We start from the raw sequence: 13,141 nt of genomic DNA on the forward strand, positions 1-13,141 counted from the left end.
TCCACTGCCACAGATCAAATCAAATCAAATCAGTGTGTGTGTGTGCGCGTCCGTGTGCATCCATGCACCCATCCTACTTCAAAACTCCCTACTCCCTTTCTGCTGTCACAGGCTCCGTCCTTCTCGCTCTGGTCTCCTCCCAAGCCCCCTGCTCCCCTCCCACACCCCTGCCCAGTGAAGTTCCATCCCAGTGGCCACCCACAACTCCAGGACCAGGACACCAAGGCCAGGACACGGCTTGCTGTGGCCACGTGTGACACACACCAGCCGCACCGTGCTTGCCTTACGGGGAGGTGCCACCGCTGCCTCCCCAGAAAGCAGCAGAAGTTCCCACAACCCTACAGCAGCTCTTGCTGCTGGCCACACACTTGCAGGCCCAGCACCACAGAAACAGCCCTGCCTGCATTAGGTCCGCAGGGCTCTCTGGAGCACACTGAAGGCTCAGCTGAAAGAGGCCGAGCTGCTCTGCAGGTCTGGCGCAGGGCCGTTATTAACAGGACGGCTCGGCCAGATGTATTGGGCAGTAGGAGATACAGAACACTCCGTTCCCCAAGACAGTAATGGAGATTCAGGCCTGATATCTTCATTCTCACACAGCTTATCTATCTCTCATCATGTCAATAAACCTTCCCCTTTGCTTACTCGTCCTTTCATCTGCACAGCCCATGGCACAATGATTAACCTCCTTCAAAGAAAAAACAAAACATAACAGATCTCTCCCCGCCGTCTTCAGAGGACACCGACAGGAGAGAAAAATATTCTGCCTTGTTTGTGGGCGAGTGGTCAATCACAACCGAGCGGCATTTCTACTCTGTTGTTCATCACGAGGGTATCTAGAAGGCCCAGCAGTGCCACGATGCCGTGCAGCCCTCCAGATCCCAGCTATCCCAGTCCGCACCCCAGCTGCCACACCAGCCCACAGTGCTGCCCAGACACGGAGCATCCCGAGGAGCAACGAAGCACATGCCACAAGAACTCCAGTGACACCAGAGGGTAACAGAACTAAGAGCCATTTCGTATCTTCTGGATATTAAGATAGGTAAAAACCCACAAGCAAGCAAACCCCAGAACCTGGCAGCGACAATTCCCAGACCCTTTGTCAGGTGGCTGGAACGCAACAGAAACGTGCCCTGTTTTCCTCACCAAAGCACCAAGTGCAGCTGAGCTTTCTACCGACAGTCAACCACAACCCGCACAGGCAGGTACCCCCACGGCAGCAGCTGAGGGCGCCCAAAGCCTCTCCTGCCAATGCAGCCGCTGGCTCCCCGCTCCCATTCCCCAACTCCATCATCACAACCAGCGCTCTCTCCTTCATCTCCTCCTGCAGAGGCTCCAGTGACACCAGAGGGTAACAGAACTAAGAGCCATTTCGTATCTTCTGGATATTAAGATAGGTAAAAACCCACAAGCAAGCAAACCCCAGAACCTGGCAGCGACAATTCCCAGACCCTTTGTCAGGTGGCTGGAACGCAACAGAAACGTGCCCTGTTTTCCTCACCAAAGCACCAAGTGCAGCTGAGCTTTCTACCGACAGTCAACCACAACCCGCACAGGCAGGTACCCCCACGGCAGCAGCTGAGGGCGCCCAAAGCCTCTCCTGCCAATGCAGCCGCTGGCTCCCCGCTCCCATTCCCCAACTCCATCATCACAACCAGCGCTCTCTCCTTCATCTCCTCCTGCAGAGGCTCCACCGTCCTTCACTCCCTCGCTGCCGACAAAGCACCCAAACGTGGAAGGAACCCAGAAAGCTGGTTTTCCAGAGATGCCGAGAGACAGCAGAGCTCAGCACTGTGTTCCTGTGGCTCCGAGGATCAGCATTAACCCTTCACTAACAGCAACGCAGCCCCACCAGAGCCGCCCAGCACGGTAAGGAAACTCCATGCCTACCAAACACACAAGCTCCAGGAGAGCTCTGCGGCTCTGCCCCAGCAGCCAGGCCGAAGCTCCCAGTGCTGGGGGTCACTGATTTCACCTGGTTTAGGTTACAGGCGTAACCCCACGGTTCATTCATTAGGAGTATTGAGACAAAGCGAGGTGTCAACACCACGAATGCTGTGAACTGCTAAGAGAAGTGGTTGGCAGCTCTTCAAAAGAGGAAAAATGTGAATCAACAATCAAAGTACCAGCTTAACACTTCCAGGTGTAGCCTGAACACACTGTTAGAAGGAGAAGTCTCCCCTCCCTGCTTCGCGAGGTGCTGCTCTCTCCAGCCGAGACTGGCTGTGCGGGACAGGTCGGGGCCAGAAGGGATCTATCAGTCAACCAGCAACTCACATTTATTTGCTCAAACAGCTGGGTGAGAACCACTTCAACTTTTCTACTCATCTGAGCTGGATTAGAAGAGTTTAAAAACCATAAAATAATCATCTGTCAACATAGCCCATGATCACGGGCAGCAGTGATAGAAGCTTCTGGAAAACACTCCGTGAATTGTTCCTTTTTTTCCACTGTCACTTCACCAATCACATTCATACTGTACAATAAATCAGATTCCCAAGAGTCAAAGGACCAAGCTCTTGGAAACTCCTCCCACCCAACGCAGCTGCTGCTGGCAGGGCTTTGTCCCTCTGAACCCCTCCACAACTGCTGGGGGGCGGGGTGGGAAATGCATCCAGGGAGAGATTTTCCTCCTTGTAATTTTCCAGCTGGGATCACGGTGCAGAGAGTGGTAAAGAGTCCAAAGGTGGGGAAAAAAGCTATTAAAAATCCTGACACGGAGTCCCACCCCATGGCACAAGAGCTCCAGTAATTAGTTCCGCGAGGCTGGCTCAGCAGCTTAGCGCTCGCGGCACAGGGAGGCTTCCCTCTCCTCCCGAGCTCTGGAGCTTTTCCTTCATCAGCCTCGAAAAAGCCCAGCGCTGCTATTTGAATAATCCTCCTCTGGTTATTTGTGCCATTCCCCACTGCTGCTCCCTACCCAGTCAGACGCCGCAGAACACATCACTTCTCACTGGCCTTTGCTAACCAGGCACCGCACCAGGCTGGCACGCCACGGATGCCGGACGGCCCCACCATGCCCCGTCCCACACCCCAGAGGTGTCCTGCACAGCAGGCAGGACCCAGGGCCAGGCGAGGAAGGGCAAGGGAAGAGAGCGCCCTGGGAACTCAAAAAATTCACCAGCTCAGAGGATACACAACACAGAGAAGCTTGAACTGGGGAACAAAAGGAAAAATGTTTTCCCTAGAGACATCCAAAGGTTCTGTGTCGCTCTCGTAGGGTCTTTTACACCCGAGAGGATCTACGGCCTGACGTGCAGCATCCTTTCCTCTGGGTGTCTGCCACCCCTACCTGCACCGGTACCTTCCTGCAGCTGCTGTGGTAACCCCAGTTCTTAGGAAACAAAGCTAAAGGCAAAGAGTGGAGCCTAGATGTCAGAAGGTCCAACTTATATACTGGAGAAAAAGAGGGAGCAGACAAATACAGTAAGAGAGAACTTTTATAAATGGAAACCCACAAATATTCAGCCAGAACACGTGTTGGTACATCAACAGCAGGCAGGAAAAACGCACAGGTATCTGGTACCTGAGCATCAGATTCATCAGCTGCAGACCCTCGCCCTTCAGGAAGCGATCGCGATTGGAACTGAGCATCAGGCAGGAGCAAAGGGAGTCAAACAGGTTCTCCATCATCTCCTGCTCTTCTGCCGTGCTGGGGTTGTGTCGTTTAAACACCTGCATGACAAAGAAAGCAAAATTACCCCAGAACAGACTGACACTTTCTCTCCAGTAACTCTGCTGCAGTTTCTCATGCCCTGGTGCAGCAGCCTCATGTAGGGCAACACAGGCCTGCAACAGGACATCCAGAGTTCGTGGACACGCTGGTTACCGGACAACTCCAGCACCAGCCACACGTGAGGCTGCTGCAGACAGCGCTGCCTCAAGAAACAGAAGTGCACCACGAACGCGTTACCCCCAGCCGGCACAACAGCGGGCACAACGCAGCCCAGTGCTGGGGTGGAGAACGCTGAAAATGCTCTGCCTGCACCTCGCCACGCGGTTATAACAAAATAATTCAACTCCTCTTAGCTCAGTCTCTAACACAGGGTGAAGCTCACCCACCGCAGGTGGTACCTCAGGTGGGGGTTTCTCAGGGGCTGTGCCACCGCCCGGCTGTGCTCCAGAACCCTGGGATCACTGGGACAGCGCTACCGCCAGAACCTGCTCCACCTCCTCCCACCTCGCCTGCGAGTCTCCTGACAGCAGAGAGGGCGATTGCGAATTACTCACAGATAACTGCTGAAGCAGCACATCGATCCCATCCAGCTCCCCAAGCAATTCTCTGTTGTCTAGACGGAGGTGGGGGGAAGGGGGAAAAGAGAGAGAAAAATGAAGCTAACTGTCAGATTTTACAGCCATCTAACACTGATACATCAGCAAACAAAATCAATACGGCCTGACAGAGTGCAAAAGCTGCAGAGGAAGAGAGGGGGGTGCGTGTGCGAGAGCGCACATGGGAAGGAGAGCGCGAGCAGAGGGAGGCCGAAGGTGGCAGAGTGCCGCTGCGGTCTGAAGGAAGCCTGGATCCCCCCCCTAGCAGAGTACCGACACCAGAGGCAGGTCTCACCATCGTTATTCTGGAGCAGAATCGCCAGCACCTCGCTGCAGTACAGCTTGTTGGCATCGAAAGGCATCTTAGCCTGTCGGGGAAGAGGAACACGAGAGCCGTCAGGGCATGGTCTCTGCCTTTCACTGATGCACTTTAATCAAATCACCGAACGTATGAGCCACACTTCAACCAAACCACAGCAGAAATTTTGCAGAGTGCCTCAGTGACAAACCAGTAGTCGCTCTCTGATTCAGGGGCGACGGGGGGTGTGTGTGCTCCTGCAGAAACTCAGCTCTGACCCTCCAAGCTGCCCTGCACAAACAGGTTTGGCCGAGCTGGCTCAAAACCCCCGAGAGCAGTCTGCAGTGGTTTCCAGCGTGGAATCTCTTTCCTGTCATAAGTTTTCCATGATGTTACACGAGGGCTCATTCCTACTCTGAAGGTCTGCTCGTGCCACCAACAGCTGTATTTCAGAAAACACATCACGTGTTGTTCTCTAACACACAAGCTCTTGTGCACAAAACTGCCGTATTTTAAGTGATGTCTCAAGATCATACTAACTGGTCTGGACTCCACGTTACAGATACTCTTCCAGCCAAACCCTGTGAAAACGGGAGCACTTCTACCTGCATCGCATCACATAGAGCTTCTCAGACGTACGGACAAACCCCTCGATCGTGCTATTTACAGTAAGCCAAGAGGGACACACCTCCCAGTTTGATGCGAGTTTTGAACTCACTGTATTCACAAATCACAGAATCATCGGGTTGGAAGAACCTTTAAGATCATTGAGTCCAACCGTTCCCCCTGCGCTGCCAGGGACCCTCAACCATGTCCCTCAGTGCCACATTTACATGACTTTTAAACCCCTCCAGGGGCGGAGACTCCACCACCGCCCTGGGCAGCCTGTGTCAATGCTGCACAACCCTTTCAGTGAAGAAATTTTTCCTAATATCCAACCAGGACCTCCCCTGGCACAACTTGAGGCTGTTTCCTCTAGTCCTGTCACTTGTCACATGGGAGAAGAGATCAACCCCCACCTCACTACAACCTCCCTTCAGGTAGTTGTAGAGAGCAATAAAGTCTCCCCTCAGCCTCCTCTTCTGCAGGCTAAACAACCCCAGGTGCCTCAGCTGCAGCTTGTAAGACTTGTTCTCCAGACTCTTCACCAGCTTTGTTGTCCTTCTCTGGACCAAGACAACCTCTACAACCAGGAGGAGTCAGTAATAAATAGCCTTGGGCCTTTACTATCATGCCAACCACATCTGCAGCACACCAGTGTCCAGAGCGGTGGCCTGCCAGGGTTTGTCGAGGTATCTCCCACCCGACACCAGGAATCACACTCACCTTCAGCCTCTTGAGCAGCCACTGCGTCAGGCCCTGCTGTGCTGCTTCTGTGCACATCTCTGGCCGGAACTCTGCCATGTTCTCGATGATTGCTGACGGGAAAGACACAGAAAACAGACGTCTGTCCCCACCTGCGCTCAGCTCAGTCTCTCGTTCCCCCAGTCCTCGGGAGCTGCCCCAAGTCCTCCACCGCAGTGCTGGCAGTGCAGGGGATGGGAGGAAGGGAAGGGGCAGCAGAACCCACCCCGCTGCACAGCATATGGACAGCAGCGAGAGCCGTGCACCAGCCACTTACCCAGGGTGTTGTGGACACCATCAGCTTCCTCCTTCACACTTTCATCCAGACGCTCTAAATTCTGGACCAACAAGGCCACCACCTGGCCCTCCACCTAAATCACCGGGGTCATGAGAAAGAGGAAAAGGTAAGCAAGTAGACTGAAAAAAGGGAGATGAGGGAGAAAGAATGGAGCGGTTAATAAATAATGAAAACCAGTAAGCCCTACTGAAATATCCTGCCAGGCAAGACACAAACTGTCGTGCTCTAAAATCTCAGAGGAAGCGAAGGAATCACCAACTAAATCTGCCACTGTGTTTGTCCTAATTAATTAAATGACTTTTGTGTTTCAGATTAAACAGAAAAACATCTGGAGGAAAACACGCACCTTGTCACAGGCTCATTTCCCGAGCAGCCTGATTGACTCTTAATTCCCCAGAGGCTGCAGTGCGAGGCCCCTGGCTCCGCGAGCAGCGCCTCCTCCAGCCTCATCCACCCAAGCAGGAGCACAGAGTGGAGGACCAACGCTCCCCTACGGGGATTCCAACCCCAGTGCCAAATGGCCACCAGCTGCAGCCTCGCACTTAAATCCCGGTGAGACGAATGGACTGAGATGACCTCAACAAGCCAACAAAACCCAGGCGAGGCACCAGCAGGAACCCACCTCTGCTGGTGGAGCCTCCAACTCAAAGAGCCAACACAAGGAACAGCCTTGAAAGCTGCCAGTGGCCAGAGTCCAGCCTGGCTTTGGCTAAGTCTCCACTGCAGCCATGAGCCTGGAAGAGTCCAGTACAGTAACAGTTCCAGTTCAAACACTTAACTGGCTCGGGGCCCAGTGGACACATGGGAGAAATACAACCCTGGCTGTTGTGGAAGGCAGCACAACCACCTTCACAGACACCCGCAACATTACACCAACTCCCTTAAAAAAAAAAAAAAAAATAATCTGGCCAGCAGGTACCTCAACCCTTCTCCCGACATGCCCGACCTGTTTCTTTCAAAGAGGACGAACCCCCCAACATTACCCCAAACCCCTTAAAAAAAAAAAAAAAAATAATCTGGCCAGCAGGTACCTCAACCCTTCTCCCGACATGCCCGACCTGTTTCTTTCAAAGAGGACAAACCTCGACACTTGGCTATTATCAGCGCTGGTGACAAGGAAAACAGAGAAAGAACTTGTTTGATTTAATGTCTCTCTGCACATTTTATGGAGAACATCGTCTCTAGCAGCTCCTCTCTGCGTTCCCTCCTCCCAGCAATCTCTCCACAACAGCAGAGTAATTAAGAACAGCCCCGAGCCCGCTGGAGGAAGGCGGCTCCGTGCCACTGCCATTAACCTTGGCAAGGCAACGTTCTAGTGACCGGGCAAGGACTGTAGGAGAAAACAGAGCAGCCAAACAAAGCGAATAAAGGAAAACCCGCAATTGCGTGTCTCTCAATTTCAGCAGCACAGCTACAGAACAAGACCCAGACCCAGCGAGGCGCAGACACAGCGATTCACCAGCAGAAGCTGCCAAAGACAGGACAGACGTGTAGATCTCAGGCTGTGCCGGGCATCGCTTATGCTTGGTTCAGCGTCCTCCTCCCACAGCCCAGGAGCTGGAGGCCTCCAGCACAAGCACCACGAAAAGGGCAACTCCAGCAGCACGGAGGCCGAGAGGCACTGGGCAGTCAGCCAGGCAGGCAGACGTGAGACCGAGCAACGCGGCTTCTCCTGCACGTGGATGATTTTCTGGGGTTGTTTAATCTACACCAAAAAGGATGGTTACCACTGGACCCTCCTCCAGCCTTGAACCGCCTCAGCTCTGCTACCCAAAACCCCCCGCGCTTTTACTGCTTTTTAAGAACACGTTCCCTCACCATAACACCACCGGTTCCAGTGCAGTTCTGGGTTTGAAACTGGAGTTACTGGGTAGAAACTACTTGTCTCCCACGCAGAAGGTTAGACTCAACGACCCCGACAGCCCCGCTGCTCTTCAGGAAACAATCTGAGCCCTGCCACAAACAGCAGTTTTTCACGGCTGAGCAGAGGTCAGCCTTTTCTGCAAGAAGAAGAAAAATGCACCTCAAGCTCCTATTTTCAACAGGACACTGTCCAAGTCACAGATATTACTTCATTCTTCCTCCCTGCACAAAATAAATCACCCAGCCTACTCAAATTTTGCTTTATGTGCGTGTTCCCTCCAGAAGAGCAGCGGTAAAGAAGGTGCCAGAAGATCCTACTCCCTAAACTCTGCCCTTCCACTCTAAACACCTGTCGTGGTCCCCATCATGGCATTTCAGGAACCAAAGCACAGGCTCCTGAGCTGGCTACCTTCACGGTGGTGTGGGCAACGCGGACAGCAGCGGCTGCGGAACACGTGGCACGGCAGAGGGTTCACCGTGGTGCTGTACGCAGCAGATACTGCTCAGGCACTGGGATAACTGGGAGTCTGCTACTTACCAGAGCGTCTATGAGGACTTCAGCTCCCTCCTCACTCTCATGGAGAGTATCTATGTCCGTCAGCTCTTGGAGCAAGTCTACCACAGCGATGGAAACATGTGCTGGGCGTTAAGGACAACTGACACGAGGAGACCCCTTCGATGCCAAGAGCAGACGGCTCTCAGGCCAGCGTGCTCATGGCACGTCCCAACCAACCGGTAATAAACACATCACCACAGCAGGGCATAGGGGCACCAGCACCGAGAGCAGAGACCGCTTCAGCAGACAGTCCCCGTAAGCACCAAAACTGAGGGATCCTCACAGTCAGGGATGATAAAAACGAGCACGACTGTGCCCTTATGCTATCTGGCAATTTTGCTGTTTCCTGACAACACTTTTTTTTGTTTTTTCAAACAGAATTGCTAGAGCTGGTCCAATCAGGCACCATCCCGTATCGCCAAGATTGACTACAAGCAACAAGAAATGAGTTACAGTGATGCGATCTGGGCACCCCCCTACAGGAGGCACCACGCGAGGGCACTGCCAGAAGCGGGAGCCATCACTCGCCTCGGCCCGGCCCAATTAGGCCAGCGTGCTCCTCTCACTGCGGACCCCGCAGGAACAGCACAGCTTCTGCCAGCCCAATTTTCACTCATTAGCTCTGCGCTGCATAACACACGGCTCCCCTGGCTGCTCCACAGCCCACTCGTACGACGAGACATATTCCAGCTCATTAGACCTGCTCTCCTATTCTCTCAGACACACCGATCAATCCTGCCCGGGTCCCACCGGGGCGCAACAGGACACACCGTTTTCTGCATGTCCTCTGTAACAACTTGGTGATGAATCTCTTTAAGATGCACAGGCTAACGATGCAGCCTCCCAGGTCTCCTCTCCAGGCACGGGCTCAGACACGCAAGCGGCGCAGGAAGAGCATTTCCACACACCGTTTCTTAGTGAGGTTTCAGCCATGCCACCCCGTGTCAGGACAGACCGTGTGAGAGCTGCCTGCCCCAGTCCCGGTCTCAGCCCTGGGGTCTGGGTGCTGCAGAAGAAGTCTGTCTGTGAACTATGACTTTCTTTACCCTCTATAGCACTCCTTAACCAAGTGGTACGTTTGCTTGATGGGGAGATGTCACCTCCAGCGGCAAGTGCCATCAGGAACCGAACCCAACCCCACCCTGGGCATGCAGGCACTCACACTTAGACAAAAACACGGTCAAAGGTACCAGGGGACCATTTTTAAAAGCAAGCTGGAGCATGACTCAGTAAGAAAGGTAAGAGAAATAACCTGCCTTACATTTATTCTGCAAGGAATCGACTACTAATTATCAAAAGCCGGAGGATCGAGCCAACAGGAACGTGGTGAAGTTCAGCAAATGCCTAGTCCTGTACTGGGGGGGAACTGGCCCTGTGCTCACTGGAGAAGCACGCTCTGTGGAAGAGAACCTGGCCGTTCAGCTGGGCAAGGGGAAGTCAAGTCAGCAGCGGGCCAGGCAGCGGCAATGGCCAAGTGCAGACTACACTGTGTCAGCACAAACAAAATCAGCGGGTCAAGAGCAGGAACCGCCAGCCGCTGCGTGGCACTCGGGAGGAGACATGCAGAACACCTGCCCAGTAAGAGAGACCTCAACACCCCGGGCTCAGGAGAGCGGAGGACCACTGAGGTGGTCAGGGGCCAGCACAGGATGCATGAGGGAAGACTGAGGGCTTGGGGTTTGGACACAAGGCTGAGGGAGGAACCACCTGAGAACTGTGGCTGCTTGAAGACAACTGAGGCAGGTTTTCCTGCGAGGGCCCAGCAAGAGCTCTGGCAGCTGGAGGAGCCCATCCCGCAGGGCACTCCTGCCCAGGGAGCTTCCGACAGGGCTTTCAGCAAGAGCATCGGTTGTTCTGTAAAATTGAGGAGGTAGAAAAGCAAAATGCCACTTGAAGCTTTCCCATCTCCCATTAATAAAATCTGGTCGGTGATCATCTTTTATCCCCGTGCGCTGGCTAGAACTGCATGAATCATTCAGCAGATCATCTGCTCCCCCTGGACACTGCTTTTGTCTCCTCGCATTAGTCCCTCCAGACGCTACATTTAAATTGCATCTGAAGAGCCATTTGTTTAGTTCTCTCCTCCAAGAACTCATTTCAAAAATCTCTTTCCATTTGTTTTAACGAAAAGCCATTAGAAAACTTGGATCACTTTAGTTTTATATCCAGATGCCTCACTTCAGCAGTATTCCTCTCCTGTACATGAGCAGCAGTGAAGAGGCGTTACTGCACCCTGTGTCTGAGAACACTTCAGCACTTTTAGAACAAGAAATAGCCTTTTCCCAAAATTGCAGTGCACAGGCCACATTTCTGCCTGTAAAGCAGCTGACAGGCAAGTTGCAAACCAATTAAAAAGGGTTTGCAGCCTCTGGCAGCAGCAGCAACCTGGGACACCACTTCCCACGGCCGCAGAACAAAGCACGCCGCACTCCTGTGCGCTCCAGCTTGAATCAGCGCTGCCATCCCGGTCAAAACCCCTGCAGTCTGTGTTTTCCCTGTGAATGAGAAATTCAGTGGAAGCTTTTAACGCCTGGCACACAGCACATGGAAAGCCTGCAGTGCTGGCAAAGAAATAAGTCACCAAACTACGGCAGCCCTGAAAGGGGTTACGAGTGGTGTGTGCATCCCACGGCACAACAGTCCCTCACTAAGGAACGTTTCCTTGAGAGCTGTCCCCATCGCAGACCGCAGTGAGGAGCGCTGGTTCCCGTGTGGCAGGGGCCGGCGTTCCCCAGGCCAGGGCTCCGCCAGACACGGGCTGTACCCAGACACGTAAGCGCTGCTTTCGAGTATAAACCGGCACATGATAAAACAGCCGTGCTTTGGGTTTATCTTCTGACCACTGCGCCCCGCAGAAAGAATGAGTTATGAGTTCTTAACACACAGGACTGGAAGGAAAAGCAATAGAAAAAAAACCTGAGCTCTGGGCACTGGGCCACAACATTTAGCACAAGCAGCCCTCAGAAAAGCTGGTCAGTGTTATCTGCTGCTTTACACGCGCAGGAGAGAAGTAAGGGATAAATCACTCCCCTGAGGGCGTGAATCCATAACCAGGAAGGAGGAAAGCCTGCTGCCAGCCCACACCTAAGAGCAGCGTCCCCTTTCCCGCCCTTCCCTCAGGTTCACCAGGACACGGACATACACCCCCTCAAATCACGCCACAATTTTTCAGCTTAGCCTGCTGTAGAGTGCTTCACAAGCAGCGCAGGCTGAGCGCCGCTTCTGAAGAAGCCAGGCAGTTCTGTGCACCAGCTGACACTGAGCGTGGAGGCACCAGGACCGACCAAAAACGGCACAGTTTGACAGAAGACTCTGAGATGTCCCCAGCTCCTCAGAGGAACAGCAGATGGGTGCACATCTGGTGACACAAGAACTGACTGAGCATGGAAACATCTCTCTGCATTTAGGGAACAGGGGGGCAGGCTCAGAGCCCCCAAACTGCAGGTACAGGGAGTTTATCACATTCACGGACTGAGGGCAGTGCTGTGCTGAGCCAGTCTGTGGCAGAGAGCTGAAAGCACGACACCTCAGCTCTCCACAGCAAGGGTGAGCCGGTGTCGTTTCTCCCAGAGGCACACAGACCGTACACGGCTCAGCACCCACCTCAGCTTTTCCAGGACTGTTCGTCTGTCCCCACTCGCACAGCCGCTCAAACCCAGATGAGAGGGTGTTAAAACAAGAACAGGGAGTAACAGCACTGAAAAAATCAGAATCAAGGTTACCTGAACAAAGGCTTTCACTCAAAAAACCAGACAGGCATAAATTCAGTGCGGTGGGAAAGAGGGGGAAACCCTGCAGAGCAGCTGCGGCAGCAGGATGCGAGAGATTACGGGGAAGCCTGTAGAAAGCCTCTCGCAGGAGCTGCTTTACCAAGTGAAGGATATCGGTGTTGTCATGTCCCAGCAGCCCCAGGAGAGACTGCACCGCGTTCAGCTCCACCAGCAGGTGATAGAGGTCTGGCATGGTAGCGATCACGTGCATCTCCTGAATGATGTCATTCAGATCCAGCTCCGACTCCATGAACCTGAGGTCAGACAAATGCGGTTCAGAAAAAGGCAAAAGGTACATCAGAGGTGCTCGATGGGCAGATCTGTTCGGAACAGCCACCACCCCCTCCCAGGAGACACCAGGTAGGTCCTGGCATCCCAGCTGCCAGGGCCCTGGCACTTCTGATCCTCTGGGGTCACAGAAGAACTTAAAAAAAATTGAAAAAAATATCAAGAGGTTGAGGCTACGACCTGCCTATAACATAAATTCTCCAGGGATGCACCTTCCCAGCTAGCAACCGTTAGTCTGTGGGGTGCGTTAGTCTAAAGTGAAGTCCTTCAAAAGAGTCTGGGTAAGGGAACGAGCAGCAACCCAGACAAGAAACCACGGCACTCGAGTGCAGGAAGGAATTCACTTAACACGAGTAACAAAACTCCGTGAAAGGAGGAAGCGGCTCACCAGAGCCGCAGGTGTGGGAAGGAGCACCCACACGTGTGGCTTTCCGAGCACATCCCGCCCTTTTGCT

General features: G+C 53.4%; 1 protein-coding gene across 1 annotated transcript in view; it reads right to left on the minus strand.

Moving 5' to 3' along the window:
- Positions 1–3,523: 3,523 nt before the first annotated feature.
- Positions 3,524–13,141, minus strand: part of LOC104495622 (beta-catenin-like protein 1) — a gene marked incomplete at both ends in the record, with an annotated part of 15,710 nt that continues 6,092 nt past the window's right edge. Inside the window, 7 exons of the mRNA XM_010138609.1 lie at positions 3,524–3,672; positions 4,228–4,286; positions 4,565–4,637; positions 5,894–5,985; positions 6,189–6,282; positions 8,611–8,708; positions 12,513–12,652. Of these exons, the coding sequence (XP_010136911.1) occupies positions 3,524–3,672; positions 4,228–4,286; positions 4,565–4,637; positions 5,894–5,985; positions 6,189–6,282; positions 8,611–8,708; positions 12,513–12,652 (705 nt within the window). The remainder of the gene's footprint in view (positions 3,673–4,227; positions 4,287–4,564; positions 4,638–5,893; positions 5,986–6,188; positions 6,283–8,610; positions 8,709–12,512; positions 12,653–13,141) is intronic.

The sequence above is a fragment of the Buceros rhinoceros genome, unplaced genomic scaffold, assembly GCF_000710305.1.
Source record: "Buceros rhinoceros silvestris isolate BGI_N320 unplaced genomic scaffold, ASM71030v1 scaffold28286, whole genome shotgun sequence".
In the NCBI taxonomy this organism is placed as follows: Eukaryota; Metazoa; Chordata; class Aves; order Bucerotiformes; family Bucerotidae; genus Buceros; species Buceros rhinoceros.